This window comes from Stereum hirsutum (genome assembly GCF_000264905.1).
Source record: "Stereum hirsutum FP-91666 SS1 unplaced genomic scaffold STEHIscaffold_26, whole genome shotgun sequence".
Taxonomy (NCBI): domain Eukaryota; kingdom Fungi; phylum Basidiomycota; class Agaricomycetes; order Russulales; family Stereaceae; genus Stereum; species Stereum hirsutum.
In genome coordinates this window covers 304,807-318,252 of record NW_006763156.1, presented here as the reverse complement: position 1 = coordinate 318,252, position 13,446 = coordinate 304,807, and the positions used below count along the sequence as shown (strand labels likewise).

Sequence of the window (13,446 nt, the reverse complement as noted above, 5' to 3'; positions counted from 1 at the left end):
ACCATTTCATCAGCTGTAGTATCGACGGGAGGACACTGTCGCCTTGATGGTTAAGAAGAGTTGTATGCCGTTACCGTGGGCTGTACTCCTGTGCAGCGAACATCGCTCGCCGTTCGGACTGCAGCCCGGATAGACCTAGCGACACATTCAGTCGCAGGCACCGACTTCTCGTTCTCGTGGGATGTTCTTACTTCTACGCTCCTCGAGCGTCGTGCGCACCCATTCTGGTTCGGACATCACGAATATTAACCTGAAAGATCAATTTTATGTGATCACGACTACGCAATACGACGGGCAGTGCGGAAAGGATTCGAGGTAGGAGGAGAGGACGACAAGAGCGGTGCAGAAGGGGAGGGAGTTTGTACGTCGCCGTACTTTTTGGGTGGGTGCGTGGGGCCACAACAGGGCTCGTACGCGTATGAAACAGAGGCAGGGCATACTAGAGGGAGTGGAAATGTGTTTGGATGTTTTGTAGGGTAGTTTTCGTTCTTTTTATGTATATGTTGTGGATAGTGGGTACAGAACGGGAACGGTAAGAGGATCAAAGGGTGGGGAGCGAGGGCGGTGCAATCTAGCCGCTTTTCGGAGACATAGTAAGGAGTCTAAAAGAGCGTCGCGCGACGAAAAGGAAGGCGAGCATGGAGAAGGAGAGGATCGCTATGAAAAATAGGATGCGTTCAATTACCGCCGCGACCGCCACGCGCGTGTTGGCCCCGAAAGTCTCGAAAGGAACCGCGCGGGGCGCCACCACCTCGTGCACCACATCCGCGGCCCCCTCGCCCAGCTGTTCCGTGTCCCATAAATCCACCGCGTACCGCTCCTTGCGGTTCGCGCGGCTGCGGTCCCCTCCATCCGTTCATCCTCGGGTAGGGGCAGACGTTGTGGGGGTGGGATGTGGAGCGGCACATCCTGCAGAAGTGAGGGTGGTTGATAGCGTAGCCTGTGCCGTGATTGAGATCGGTGTATCGGAGGGAGCGCACGATGGCATTTTGTTCGTCGCGGACGTGGGGGATCAGGGATACGTTGGCCACGAAGATGTTCCAGTCGATTCTGGGGGCCCCGCCACGGTTCGTCATGAGGAGGGGTCGGGCGTAGACGGAGTTGATAGTAGCCTCGAAGCCCGCGAGGGCGCTGTTGTAGATGGTCATGTCGACGTTCGTGTTGCAGAACTGACGGAAGATATCGGATCCTCGTAGGGTGGCCGCGACAAGGGCCGCGACTCCCTGGGAGTCCCCTTCGTCAAACTGGACGTTCGTCATAGTGAATTGGAAGTTATCGAAAGCAGGCGGGAATGGGTGCGCAGAGAAGGTGATAGCGGAGGTGGATATCATGTGTGCGTCGGTAAGGAAGGTCGAGGTTGCACCGGAGATACCGTGTACGAACAGAGCGCCGCTATGGAGGCGCGCATTTTCGGGGAAGTCGACTTCCGCTGCGACGACGAGCGGCCTCGCTTCGCCTCGTTCCGTCCTGAGGAACTCGGCGATCTGACGGCAGTCGTCCTGTCTGTTCTGGCTGTAGCCAGAGCCGTAGACGTGAACAAGGTTGATAGGGGACCGCACGTTGTAGAGGAGGTTGAGTTGATCGAGGTCGTTGTATTCGAGGCCCCAGTTCGGGTGGACGCCCGTAATGCGGTCTGCTTGGGGGGGAAGGGTAGCGTACGTGGCGGGTTGAGGACGAGGGGGTTGGGGGTCATTCCGGCCGCCCCGACCGTTTCCGTTGTCGTCTCCGCCCCCTCCTCCACCACCGCCTCCACCACCGCCTCCACCACCGCCTCCACCACCGCCTCCACCGCCACCGCTACCCCCTGCTCCGGGCGTGTCATCGCGGTTGGGGTGGCTGGCATCAGCAGGGTCGTCGGGAGGGGGGCAAGCAGCGTCAGGCTCCGGCTGATCGGCGCCTCGCTCGCCGCCAGTGTTCGAGGGCTCCGAGGGGATCTAGCAGAAGGACAGGGGAAGATGGGGTGGTCAGACCGTGTTTTTCAGGCATTAAGGGATTACATGTTGGGACAGCGGACATACTTGGGGTGCCCCGCCCTCTGGGCGGTCCGTCATCTCATCCGTGCGGCGGCGTTTCGCACTGGCATGACGGTCCTCTGGGCTGCGCTCGGGTCCCGGGGGAGGGTTGCGAGCTTGGAGGCTAGGTTTCCCTATGTTAGAATGGTCAAAGGGGAGTCAGGGGCGCGATTTTAGCGGTTCCAGACCAGATTGCTAACCTTTGGTGGGGGTCGCATTATTTTCCGTCTCAGCGAATGCGGCTATGAGTCCTTCGTCGTCGAATTGACGGTGGAGCTCGTCCATTTCGACGTCTGAGGGATCATCCGCGTCGGGGCCAGCGGGAGGAGGGGGCTGGGTGTCCGTCGCTGGGCGCGCCCGAGTGGCTGGACGAGACGGCGTCGTTGGTCCAGTAGAAACAGCAGGGGTAGAAGGGGTAGACTTCGGCATTTTCGCAAAGAGGGTTTTAGAGACGATTTAACGGGCAGCGGGTTTGGGGGAAACGATGGTGCGTCGGGGGATTCGAGATGCCACGTCGATGTCTGGGTTTTGTTGTGCTCGCCCTGGGGTACAGATCTGCGCTAGGCGAGAGAAAAAAGAGAAATTGGGGCGGGTAAACTCCTCGTCAGCTGCGGCTGTGGATTCAGCGCGATCCGGTTGGCTCACTCATCGAGACAAGCCAAAGGTTTTGACATGGCCGCATGCTCCTCAGCCGTCCCAGCCAATAGCATTGGGCCGTTGGCCTCGAGTGCGCGGCTTGGGCTCCTTATCGTGTTGATCTACGTCGGGGAACGTGTTACCCCGACCATCGATGTGTTTTGGTAGGCTTGGGCCACACACCCTGTGCCCACAGTAACCTTACATAAGCACCTGCTGGGCACAGGGCTTGGGATCGCAACGAAGGGGGGGTTGGGAGTGGTGAGCAGGGTACAGTTCTAGGGCATGAATCAAGGTGCTTTTAGCGTGAAGTTGCCTGTATCTATCCAGGTGCAGGTGGGGGGAGAGTGGTACGTCGTCGCACGACTGCCGCGGAAGCAGCTTGCCAGTGGATGACACGGTTTGGGACATCGTACGCAGAGGGTGCATTCTAGCATAACAGAGTGTATATACTCACAATGTGGGGTCTAAGGCATAAGTCTACTCCTTCGCAGAGGTCGTGAACAGTTAAAAGTTCGGATGAACGAGGGTTCAGGGTGTGGGCGACGTCGTACATCTCGTGTGCGTCTCTCCGGTGGTTCATAGGGTTGAACTCATCCGGCGGGCGCGAGTCTAGGTGACACGACGCCTACAGACAAGCTCGCGTTGGGAGAGTGCCCGAGGGCATCTCCCTGTTCGTGGAGCTCATCGCAGACGACGTCCTTGGGCCAGGGAGGCCGTGGGAAAGTACCGACCAGGTGGTGGTTCGGGATCAAGGTGCGCCCTCGTCCACAAAGTCTTCGCCATCCACATCATCCACACCTTCTCCACTACGTTCCTGCCTGATTTCGTCGGATGGCGGTAGAGGACCCTCGCCGTCAACGCCGTATAGAGGGTCTGATGCTACGTCGACAGGGTCACCAGGGTCATGTCGCCACCATCCCTCCCTCAGCCCACGCTCTCGACTCAACTCGAAGATGATGACGGGAGTTTGATGATGTTCTGTGCGAATGCGGTGGTGATTCCAGGCTTCGACAGTCCGGTTCAAGGATGCCTGGATGCGATCGAAGAAAACGAGGATGAGGCAGACTTTATGGATCGGATTGGCCATATCCAGAAGTTCAGCGCGAGTCATATAGAGAAATATTTGCCGATATGTTTCGATTGTGCCCTTTCGGACGTCGCGCCACAAACGTTCTATCCGGACGTTGTGCATAGACCTATGATAAAAATATGAGCGAGAGTTGCAGGAAGCGATAAGATAGAAAGGCTGCACCATCCCCTAATATACGCCCGGTGCTGAATACCCCAATGCCCAATCATCGAACGTTCTATGCCGTTATTCTCGAGCCCGTAATCACCTCGCACACGGGATGGCCAGCCAAACAGTCGGACGTGTTCTAGAAACACCTTGGTAACCGTAGAGGAACGTTTGTTGAGACGAAGGGCGAGGTATATGATCAAGCGTGAAAAGCCGTCGACGCATCCGTGTATGTAGAAGCCCCACGGTAATAGCTTTTCATTGCCGTCCTGGTGCCACAACGCCATAGCACCACGAACACGATAAACGCGGCGTCGAATGATGCCCGCCCATCTGGACAAGACATATTTAGACAGAGGAAATATTATAGCAAGAAAAACACCGGCGGGTACCTCGTCAGCACGCCTATAAGGTCCACACGTTTCAGGCTGTCCTGAACACGTTTAATCGGAAGTCTTATGCCCCGTGCCAAAAGATGGCCCCGCATGAGCCCGGCGCCCTCGAAAGGATGCTCTAATGTGAGCTGGGCAACGATTTCATCGAGAGCATCATCCGAAATGTCCGTATTCGGAGGAGGCGACGGGTTTATTCCCTCCCTTTCTAAATGATAATATAATGTGCGACGAGCAACGCCCATCGCCTCCGCGACCCGTACCCACGAGGCCCCAAGCGCATGTAGGCATTGCGCACGGGCAAGGTCAAGTACATAGCGAGGACGTCCAGGAAGACCGGTGAAAAATCGAGGGATGTACGAAGAAGGGGGGGGAGGAGGATTGTCTAAAAAGTATTGGAGCGGGGTGAGAAAGGACGCCACCGTTTCGATCAAAGTGCAGCGCTCGTCCTCGGTGATGTAAGGGTCTTCAAGGTTGAGGAGAATCATCTGAACGGCTTCCAGTTGGCGAGTCGTACGCTCGACCGCGGCCCTATCTGCGTTAGGGATGGAGAGAAGCGTGAAGTTTGCTTCGCGAAGGATTTTGTGCGAGTTCATATAGAAAGTATGGATCCCCGATGCCTCTTCCATTCTACAATATTGAGTTAACCTTGCTGCACCAATGAGTATAACACTGAATGCCTGCTGGCACACCTGAGTTCGTAGTTCCGCCTGATTTCAGAGGTGAATGTGGCGACAAGACGTGATCCCCAATGATGTCATCACCACCGAGTTGCGGGTGATTACGCTGTGCAGCCACACCTTCCATATGCAGGCCTGAGCTGTATAGTTCATGACCAAATTGGGATCGCCGCAGCGCTTACCCCATCACCTCAGCCACACATCCCATAAACAGACAACTGTACAGTTGGAACCAAGATTCAAAACTCCGCTAGAGATAAAATATGTCAAGGTACTGCCAAATTTGGATAATCGACATTCAGTGATTATAAAGAGGAACAGGGCGTGCAGGACCCCGGAAAGCAATCGAACGGAAGTACAACGGAAGCATCGACCTCTACATGTCAATGTCACAATGTCATCTAAAGACAGTCTCGATGGCCTGGAGACCTGTGTGCATTTACACGGATTGATACAACAAAGCAAATACTTGTGTGTGGCTTGGGCCTCAAACTTGTGTGTGTTCCACGACTTGTGTGCATTGGAAGTACATCCCTGCATTCAATGGCACTTGAGTGAAGCATATCGCACCTTCTTGCAATTTACACCAGCTCCGACTGGACCTATGTGTGTTTTTTGAACACATATGGGAACTTACGCCCACTCTAATTTTTGCACAATATTACGCCCATAAGAATCCGTGGAGAAGAGTTACGAATCTAGCCTTCACCCCATACAGCTCTACTTATACACATTTTGGCTCAAACGGCTAGGTAGTAGAACTTGAAACATGTGTAGCCATGTACGCCCTCAAGACCAAATCGTAGTACATTTTGTATAGAGGCTCGTAAAGCTCCCATAAGGTCGTTAGTAGCGTGTGAAGCATATATGGCCACATATACTTCACAAGCCTGAACTCGTTGTATACGCTACGGATCCCTTGGAAGCCGAGGTACTCCACCTGGTTCGAATACAGTGTTCGGCTTACCCATAAGTACGCCGCTACGAGCATTCACTCCACTTCTAAACTGCTGTACCATGTATTCCTACCTATGTACACATGGGGCTACTTATTGTGAGTGATATTTGTGCGGCGTTCCTCCGGCTTTGACGAATCGAGGAGGAACACAACATGAAGCTTGCGCCAATCGTACTCGGATGCAATCTGTGGGAGAGTCAGCCTCATAGAGTAATATCAAAGAATGTGGCGAGACGTACCTGGAGCTCACGCTTCTTGTCACACTGGGCAACCGCTCTAGCAAACAGACGAATGGCGGGAATCGAATACACGTCGGGTGAGGGGCTTGTGGGACAGCGGTAAAAGTTGCGGACAAGACCATAAATTGATTTGGAGATTTCGCCCAGTGTTGTGCGATATTGCTTCCAGACGTCATGAGAGGGGAAGGTAACTGTCGGGAGGAAGGTATAGACGTAGGAAAGACCTTCCGCAATCTCGTGTAGACCATGAGGGCCGAACTTGGTAGTTGCAGCGGTAACCTCGTCGGAGGAGAATGTCGGTAGTTCAGCAGCAAGCGTCTTGAGGAAGTCGATCGAGTCGATGAACGGAACGATAAAGCTGTTCCAAAAAATCAATTCGTCGAGCGCTACAGAAGAGGTCATCAGCATAGGCAGATGTAAGCTGAATATGAGAGACGCACATGTGCTAGCTGTGGTTTTGCCATAATAGACGGAGTGGGCCGCCTTCATAGCTTTCATCGAAGCCAGAGCAGGACCATACATTGCGTGAGGGATGGAAGGCCACTATGTGTATTGAAATTTTGAGTCATGCACCGTACTACGAAGCGAGAAAGGATCACACATACCATGCTAGAATTACGAGGTCGAGGTTCTACAACATTCCCAAGGAGGTATAGCGCCCAGGACTGTTGCCAGGCCAGTACGGTAGTGGAAGGCCCTGAAGCAGAGGCGGGCGTGTTGGAATTAGCAGACATTGAGGGTGATTCTGTCGCGGTGTCGGACGTTGACGGGCCCTTGTCCGTACGAGGGCGCTGATAGAAGACAAATAGAGCATGAGATGGCGAGGTAGAAAGGATACGAGACATGGAACACGAACCTTTGGCGGAGGCATGTCAGTAAGGTCACCATTCGACTCTTCCCCCTTGTTGCTCCCCTCGCCGACAGGATCCTCGACCCCTCCAGTGTCAGACGGCAATACGGACGCATCCTCTTCCTCACACTCTTCCTCATCCCCATCCTCATCGTCGTCGTCGTCGTCGTCGTCCGTCTCATCCTCCGAGTCATCATCACTACCTAAGGCGTCCGCGATATCTCCCCGGCCTTGAGGAAGAGCGATGAGAACAAGGTTCTTGAAGGCGGTTTTTGCGTTTCGAACGGCGCTTGCGGCAGCAAGTCTAATATATAAAATGAAGATATAAGGCTTTGGAAAAAGGGTGAATAAAACGTGTCTACACACCGTCGAAGTTGACTCAGATCGAGTTGACGAGTTTGAGGGTAGGGTTTCAGAAGGGGTGCAACACCGCGCTTGATCTTGCGAGGGAAAAGAGGAACCCAAGCCGCAAAGGGGAGGTTAGGGTCGTTTGGGTGAGTGGAATGGGCCTCGTCGCAAGCGTCGGCGGATTCACAGAGTTCGGGGACATGGCGGAAGAGGGTGGTGATTTTTTCGGATATATTTTCGGCAGAGTCATCGGAGAAGATCTTGACGGTCTTGACGAGTTCGAGACTGTCTAGCCGGACGAGGCTGGGAAAGGATGTGAGAAAATAATAACAACCATTTCAAAGGAACGTCAGGAGGTGGATCCGATCATGAAAGATGAGCACGAATAACGAGAAGAGATATCGACCAAGACAAGTCATGAGAGTCGAAAGGTTTCATGTAGTACGAACACAGAGGGTATGTTGAAGAAAAAAGAGAGTCGAGAAGATGTGGTGAGGATGCCACTCACCCGTCAGCTTTCGGAAGACGACAGTAACCTCCGTGCACGGCGGCCGTGTTGGGAAGGAGGGCGATGGTGAACTCGACCGTATCTCCAGCCTTCGAGGACAAGGATTTCGCACCGCTGACATCTTGACCGCCCAACGACTTCTTCGACTTGCGGGAACCCTTGGGGCGTTTACGACCGTTAGTACTGGCTTCGGTAGCATTCTAGAAAACAGTGAGAGTCGGTTCTGACGAGGAAAGCAAGGTACGTACGTCGGTACTCGGATGAAAGTGATTCTGAAGCTTACTCTGAGGTTTGCCTTCTTTCTGAGCCATGGTGTTGTTGCCGATATCCTCGGAGCGACCGGCGGCACGAGCAGCGTAGGAGGGTATGGAAGTAGGCCGAGGATTGGTAGGAGCTGGATGAGGAGCAGCGTCCTGAGCCTGGTCGACGCGATCCGTTCGGACACTGGTATGCGTTTTGAAGACGTTCGGATCAAAGCCGAAGGCAGAGGAGGCAGGGGCCGTAGACGTAGAAGCCGTTGAAGAGTATGCTGGCGGGGTATAAACCGGGGGACGAGAACCGAAGAGAGTGCTTTGAGTGGGCGTAGGACCAGCGGTCTTCGGGAACTGCTGTGGCAGCACAGAAGACGAAATGGAACGGCATTAGTAATGAAAACGGAGGAGGATATGATGAGAGACGAATGATGTATAGATAACATAGTTCAGGGTTGTAAGGGAAGGTTGTGCGAATACTATTACGTACCGGAGCAGTATTCGCTTGCGGGGCAAAGTCGGACGCGGATGGACGCTGGAGAAGAAAGAAAGAATCAGATAGAGGTCAAGGACGATGGAGAAGCATGTGGAACAAACATTTGGTGCCGCTTTTTTCTTGTGGAAGATCGCGACGTGCGGACAGAACATGCACTTTGCCATGGGCAACGTGGCGGGATTCATGGCAAGCCCAATGTTGGTCGGGTCTTGAAGTGGCCAGAATCCGAAACAGATGTCCTTACAGTCGGCATGGGGGCAAGCACCTAAGTCGTCGGACGAGAGAGTCCAGTTGAGAACCTGAGCATCTGAGTACATATTGAGTGGGATAACTAGAGTGCAGCGGAGACAGAAGTCTGAAGCGATGTTGTGGGCGGCAGCGGAGACAAAAGTCTGAACGATCTCGCAGGGGTGAGCGGAGACAGAAGGCTGAAAGCGTTCGGGTCGAACAAGAACCTTCCGAGATCTTGACTTAGGTTAGAAAAGGAGGACGAGGGGATGGTGAAAGATTTTTTTCACGCTTATCTTCGAGCTAAACGGCCCGCGAAGCAGTAATATGACGCAGGGCAGATGAGCGTGATGTGGATTTGTGGCCTAGCGAATGGTGTTTCTCGAAGACGGTTGCTAGGAGAGTTTCCGGAGGTTAGCAAGGCCGATTACAATTTGTCAGTGAAATGACTTGGCTTGGACCGTACCTTGACCGTACTTGAGAAGGACACTAGTAAATGTATGTGATCTCAATGCAAACCAAGGCTCACAGATGAATGCGGGACTTGGAGTATGGTTCCCCAGCGGAGGACATTGTTGGTGGAATCCAGTAGACAGTGGACATCGCAATGGAGGGTTGATAGCGGCAAGTATCGGGAGAGGACGACAATTCAGTAGGCCAAAGGTAGAATATCATAATACCTGGTCGCCCCAAGATTACCCGATCGATCGAAAGCGGAAGCAAAATGCTGCTACACCAAGATCGCACACAGCTGTTGATTAAACCTCGTTCAAGATGCAATGCTGGAGTATCTGAGACAGGTGGAATCATCTCTGAATGAGAAGGTCGATGAAACAGACTGGGAGAGCCAAGATAGATAAACGAATACAGGGGTATCCCGACTCAGAAGTGACACTAGCATGAGTAGCTAGATCGCTCCTCATGCCTGATTCAGACAACGGATCGAAGTCCAATCTTACGAGTTGAGCAGATTTCCTAGACAGGAGACTCGAGAATTCCTCCCAGCACGAATGAGCTCAGACTGAAAACGGACTTTTTCAAGATGTACGTGTCCGAAGCAAGTTGAACTAGCGCGCTTCGGACAAAACCGGTGCGCATCGGAGAGATGTTGTGCACGTGCTCCTTTGAGGTGCGCGCACACATCGTTACAAGGTGTGGGCGTTCACAAAACGATGTGCGTGTATACAGTTGGAGGTGCGTACATACGGTTGGAGGTGCGTGCATACAGAATAAGGTGCGCGCGTCTTCTCGAAGTTGTGCGCATACAGGTGCTAGGTGCGCAACTTTTGCAAAAGTTGCGCGCATATTTGGCCCCAGAATTTTTGCACAATATATCGCCCATACTTCTGCTCCACGAGCAACTACGAAACAAAATTGCGCTCGGCGAAAAGGCACCATAAATTTGTTCCCGCATCGTCTTCATTCCTCAGACAACTCCATCTCGCAAGCCAACTGATACCCTACATGCAACCGGCATCATATGAGCACCCGTTCAAATAGACCGTTCCGATCAATTAAAGTACTTACTCATTCTCTCGTAAGCGATGCCGAATGCTAAAACAAATCACAGAACGCGTCAGACACTGAGATACACGGACCAAGCATATGTGCGAAAAGAAAGCAAGGAAGTACTTACTCCCTCAAGTGCCAAAGCAACCTTTTTCGCAAGACGAGCCCCAAACAAAGGCAGCCCATCCACCGTGACCCGACACCTAGCACATCCGGACCCAGCCGCAGTCTTCACAGGTAGGATATACAGCCTCGCGTCCAACATCATATCCGGATGCGGGGTCTCCTCCAACACCTCCTTACACCCTTCCATAAAGTCCCTCACCCACATCGGGTACCGCTCGATCCCCCTCCCAGGCTTGTATCCCGTCGAATACGCAGGACATGAACACCAGTCCTTCTCCATCGATCCCGGAACGTCGTAACAGCTGATACGATTGACGTTGTCCGCCGTTGACCTAGCACAACTTGTACACGACTGACGATACCTGATGAGTCGGTTGAAGGCGTGTTGGAGCTCTGTATCATCATGCGCTAGCGCGGCTTGTTCCTGCGTGATTTGCGCAGAGGTTCTGCGTAGAGAGAGATAGGCGGCGTCTCGAGCGGCGGGTCCTAGCTTTTCCTTGAACAGGTGAGCGATGGCGAAGGCCGTGGCGGGTCTCTCTCGAGCAAGGAACGCGATCAATGTGTTTACGTGGTGGGACAGACGATCCATCATATCAAACTTGTGTAGGACGCGTAAGAGCTTGCGCAGGATCGGGGGATCAGTGGGCGGCGGATTGTTGTATGGATAGCAATGATGGAGGAAATGGAGTGTGGTCTCGGCGTCTTCGCTGACCGGAAGAACGACATACTGAACGCCGTCTACGATTCGCTCTATATCGACAGACTGGGGACCCGGCGGCGGCGGCGTAGATGGAGGCGGGAGAGTGAACATGGTTTTGTAGAAGGGAGATGTCATCGATAAGATCAACTTGTGAACGAAGAAATCGACATGGTTTGTCCCATCGGACGACCGAAGTATGAACTCTGCGCTGGCGTGAGTGGCGCCAAAAGGGAAGTCTGCATCGCGGGGAGGAGGCGGGTTCATCTGAGATGCTCGGATCGGAGTAAGGACGATGTTCGAATAGTGAAGAGAGAGTTGTATACTGGGAAGGGAAGAAGGGCGAGTGGGAGAGCACGCCACAAAGCCACGAGGTACGATGTTAACTTCCCACCGTCATAAAACAAAACGAACTATAAAAAGAAGAGCAGCTAGAATAGCAAGCGTGTACAATTAGACCATAGACTCCAAGTCTGAATCCTCCTCTAACCTCTCCCTCATGCCCAGAGCAGGGGCTTGCTCCGAATCTAACGTACGAGGGCCCGGGCATAGGAAAAGAGAACGAACTCAAAACTGAACCAAAAGACGCAAGACTCGCATCAATCGCCCCTTCGCTCTTTTGCGGAGCCATCCGTCCCCCTCTCCCTCCTCCCATTCCCCCTCCCCCTCCAGCCATCCCACTTCCTCCACGGGAAGAAGGGTCGTCCGTCACGTTCTAATAGTCGTCATCGTCCCCGACATGGCCTCCTGCACTAGCACCAGGGGGTGCGTTGCCTGAGAAGTCGTGTGGGGTGCGTGAAGGCGACGTAGAACCCGCAGGACAATAAGGAACGAAAATGATTACGATGAACAATTGGGCAACATGAAGGAACGAGCGGGGACGCTCCAATACTGTAATGAGACATGCTCCATTTAACACAGGTGGAAGAGTGACAAGCAGAACGAAATGGCGATCGTAGGGATGCCGAAAAGCGAGTGTGAGAAATCAAAAGGTGAGACATGCGCGGAAAAAGACGAGAGTGAAAGAAATATGAATGGTAGGGTGACATTATGAGTGAGTGGTCAAAACGAGACTATGCAGTGAATATAGAGAGAGAACATTGGCGGAGGGCGTGGAAGCCAATATGTATTTGAGCTGGATAAAGACGCTAGTATGGGATGGAAATAGAGAACGGGACGGGAAATAGGATTGGCGAGGGAAGAAATATAATGAAACAACACGAATCACGAAGAGACCAAGAGAGATATGTATGTTTAGAGACGTAGGCAAACGCGCCAATTGAGGAATAGACTGACAAAATGAGGTGGGAAGATATTGTTCGTACGATAAAAGAGCAGAGAGGTGACCAGAAACGAATACCGGAAGAGCAAGGGAGAGATGAACGTACCCGTCGATGCCTGTCCACCCTGCCCAGTATATCCGTCGAACAATATTGATATATCTTATTCGCATGTCCTTGTCTTCTTTCTGTTCGTTATTAGAGGGAGCGGCGAGGTCATGGATGTTGGCGTTGACAGTCGTGATGGCGAGAATGAGCGCGCGCGAGCGAAAGATTTGCGCGCGAGTTGGTAGTCAAGGAGTTCAACATGAGAGTCATCGAAAGCGTCCATTTTTGTCAACGTTGGCCACGATGAGTACGGTCTTGTGAACGGGGAACAGCACGAGTGAGGAGTTGTTGAAGAGGCACAGAATGCGAGTGTTAGCTAAAAATTGAATCGCGACATTGGCGAACCTCACCGAAGATGATGACGGCGACATCGACTGAACACAACACGCCTGGCTGGTATGCTTCTTTGAATAGTCCCGTCTTGCGCTGTTCGTTGTCATCGTCGGCAGTGGCATTGACGTCAAGTTGATAGTCGAGATGGCGGTCAGAGAATGAGTGCGATGGCACGGACGACGGTGAGCTACATGATGCTATTTTTACGACTATGAATGGCTTGGCGAACATACCTTTAGGAAAGTGACGGAGCGGTTGCGCTCGTGCTGCGACCACGATGTACCTCATGCAAGCAAAGCGTCGAACAAAAATAACGACGGCGACGGCATGACGGTAGGCGTAAATGCAAATGGGTGGGTAAGTATATCGATGACGAAAAAAAATAGCATAGGAGAGATGAATGGGGTACATAGGAGAGATGCATATCGAACGAGGGCGATATAGAAAGACAGAGTGCGCCACATGAAATGGGCTGTCTCAGATCTATGGGTTGGGTGGCTATATCGCAAGCGTGTAGTCGCGACGTATCGCGCAGAAAGGTGTTCGCGATGGGGA

General features: G+C 52.9%; 2 protein-coding genes across 2 annotated transcripts; both read right to left on the bottom strand.

Annotated features, from left to right (window-relative positions):
* Window positions 1-677: 677 nt before the first annotated feature.
* Window positions 678-2,441, bottom strand: STEHIDRAFT_163700 (uncharacterized protein; the record flags this gene model as incomplete). Its single annotated transcript, XM_007311401.1, has 3 exons — window positions 678-1,934; window positions 2,019-2,146; window positions 2,213-2,441. 3 exons carry the CDS (start codon window positions 2,439-2,441, stop codon window positions 678-680), a joined length of 1,614 nt encoding a protein of 537 aa, XP_007311463.1.
* Window positions 2,442-6,005: 3,564 nt separating this feature from the next.
* STEHIDRAFT_163698 (uncharacterized protein) lies at window positions 6,006-11,437 on the bottom strand (the record flags this gene model as incomplete). Its single annotated transcript, XM_007311400.1, has 11 exons — window positions 6,006-6,104; window positions 6,158-6,543; window positions 6,598-6,700; window positions 6,763-6,948; window positions 7,014-7,311; window positions 7,374-7,658; window positions 7,864-8,063; window positions 8,112-8,471; window positions 8,605-8,649; window positions 8,712-9,002; window positions 10,475-11,437. 11 exons carry the CDS (start codon window positions 11,435-11,437, stop codon window positions 6,006-6,008), a joined length of 3,216 nt encoding a protein of 1,071 aa, XP_007311462.1.
* Window positions 11,438-13,446: the final 2,009 nt, after the last annotated feature.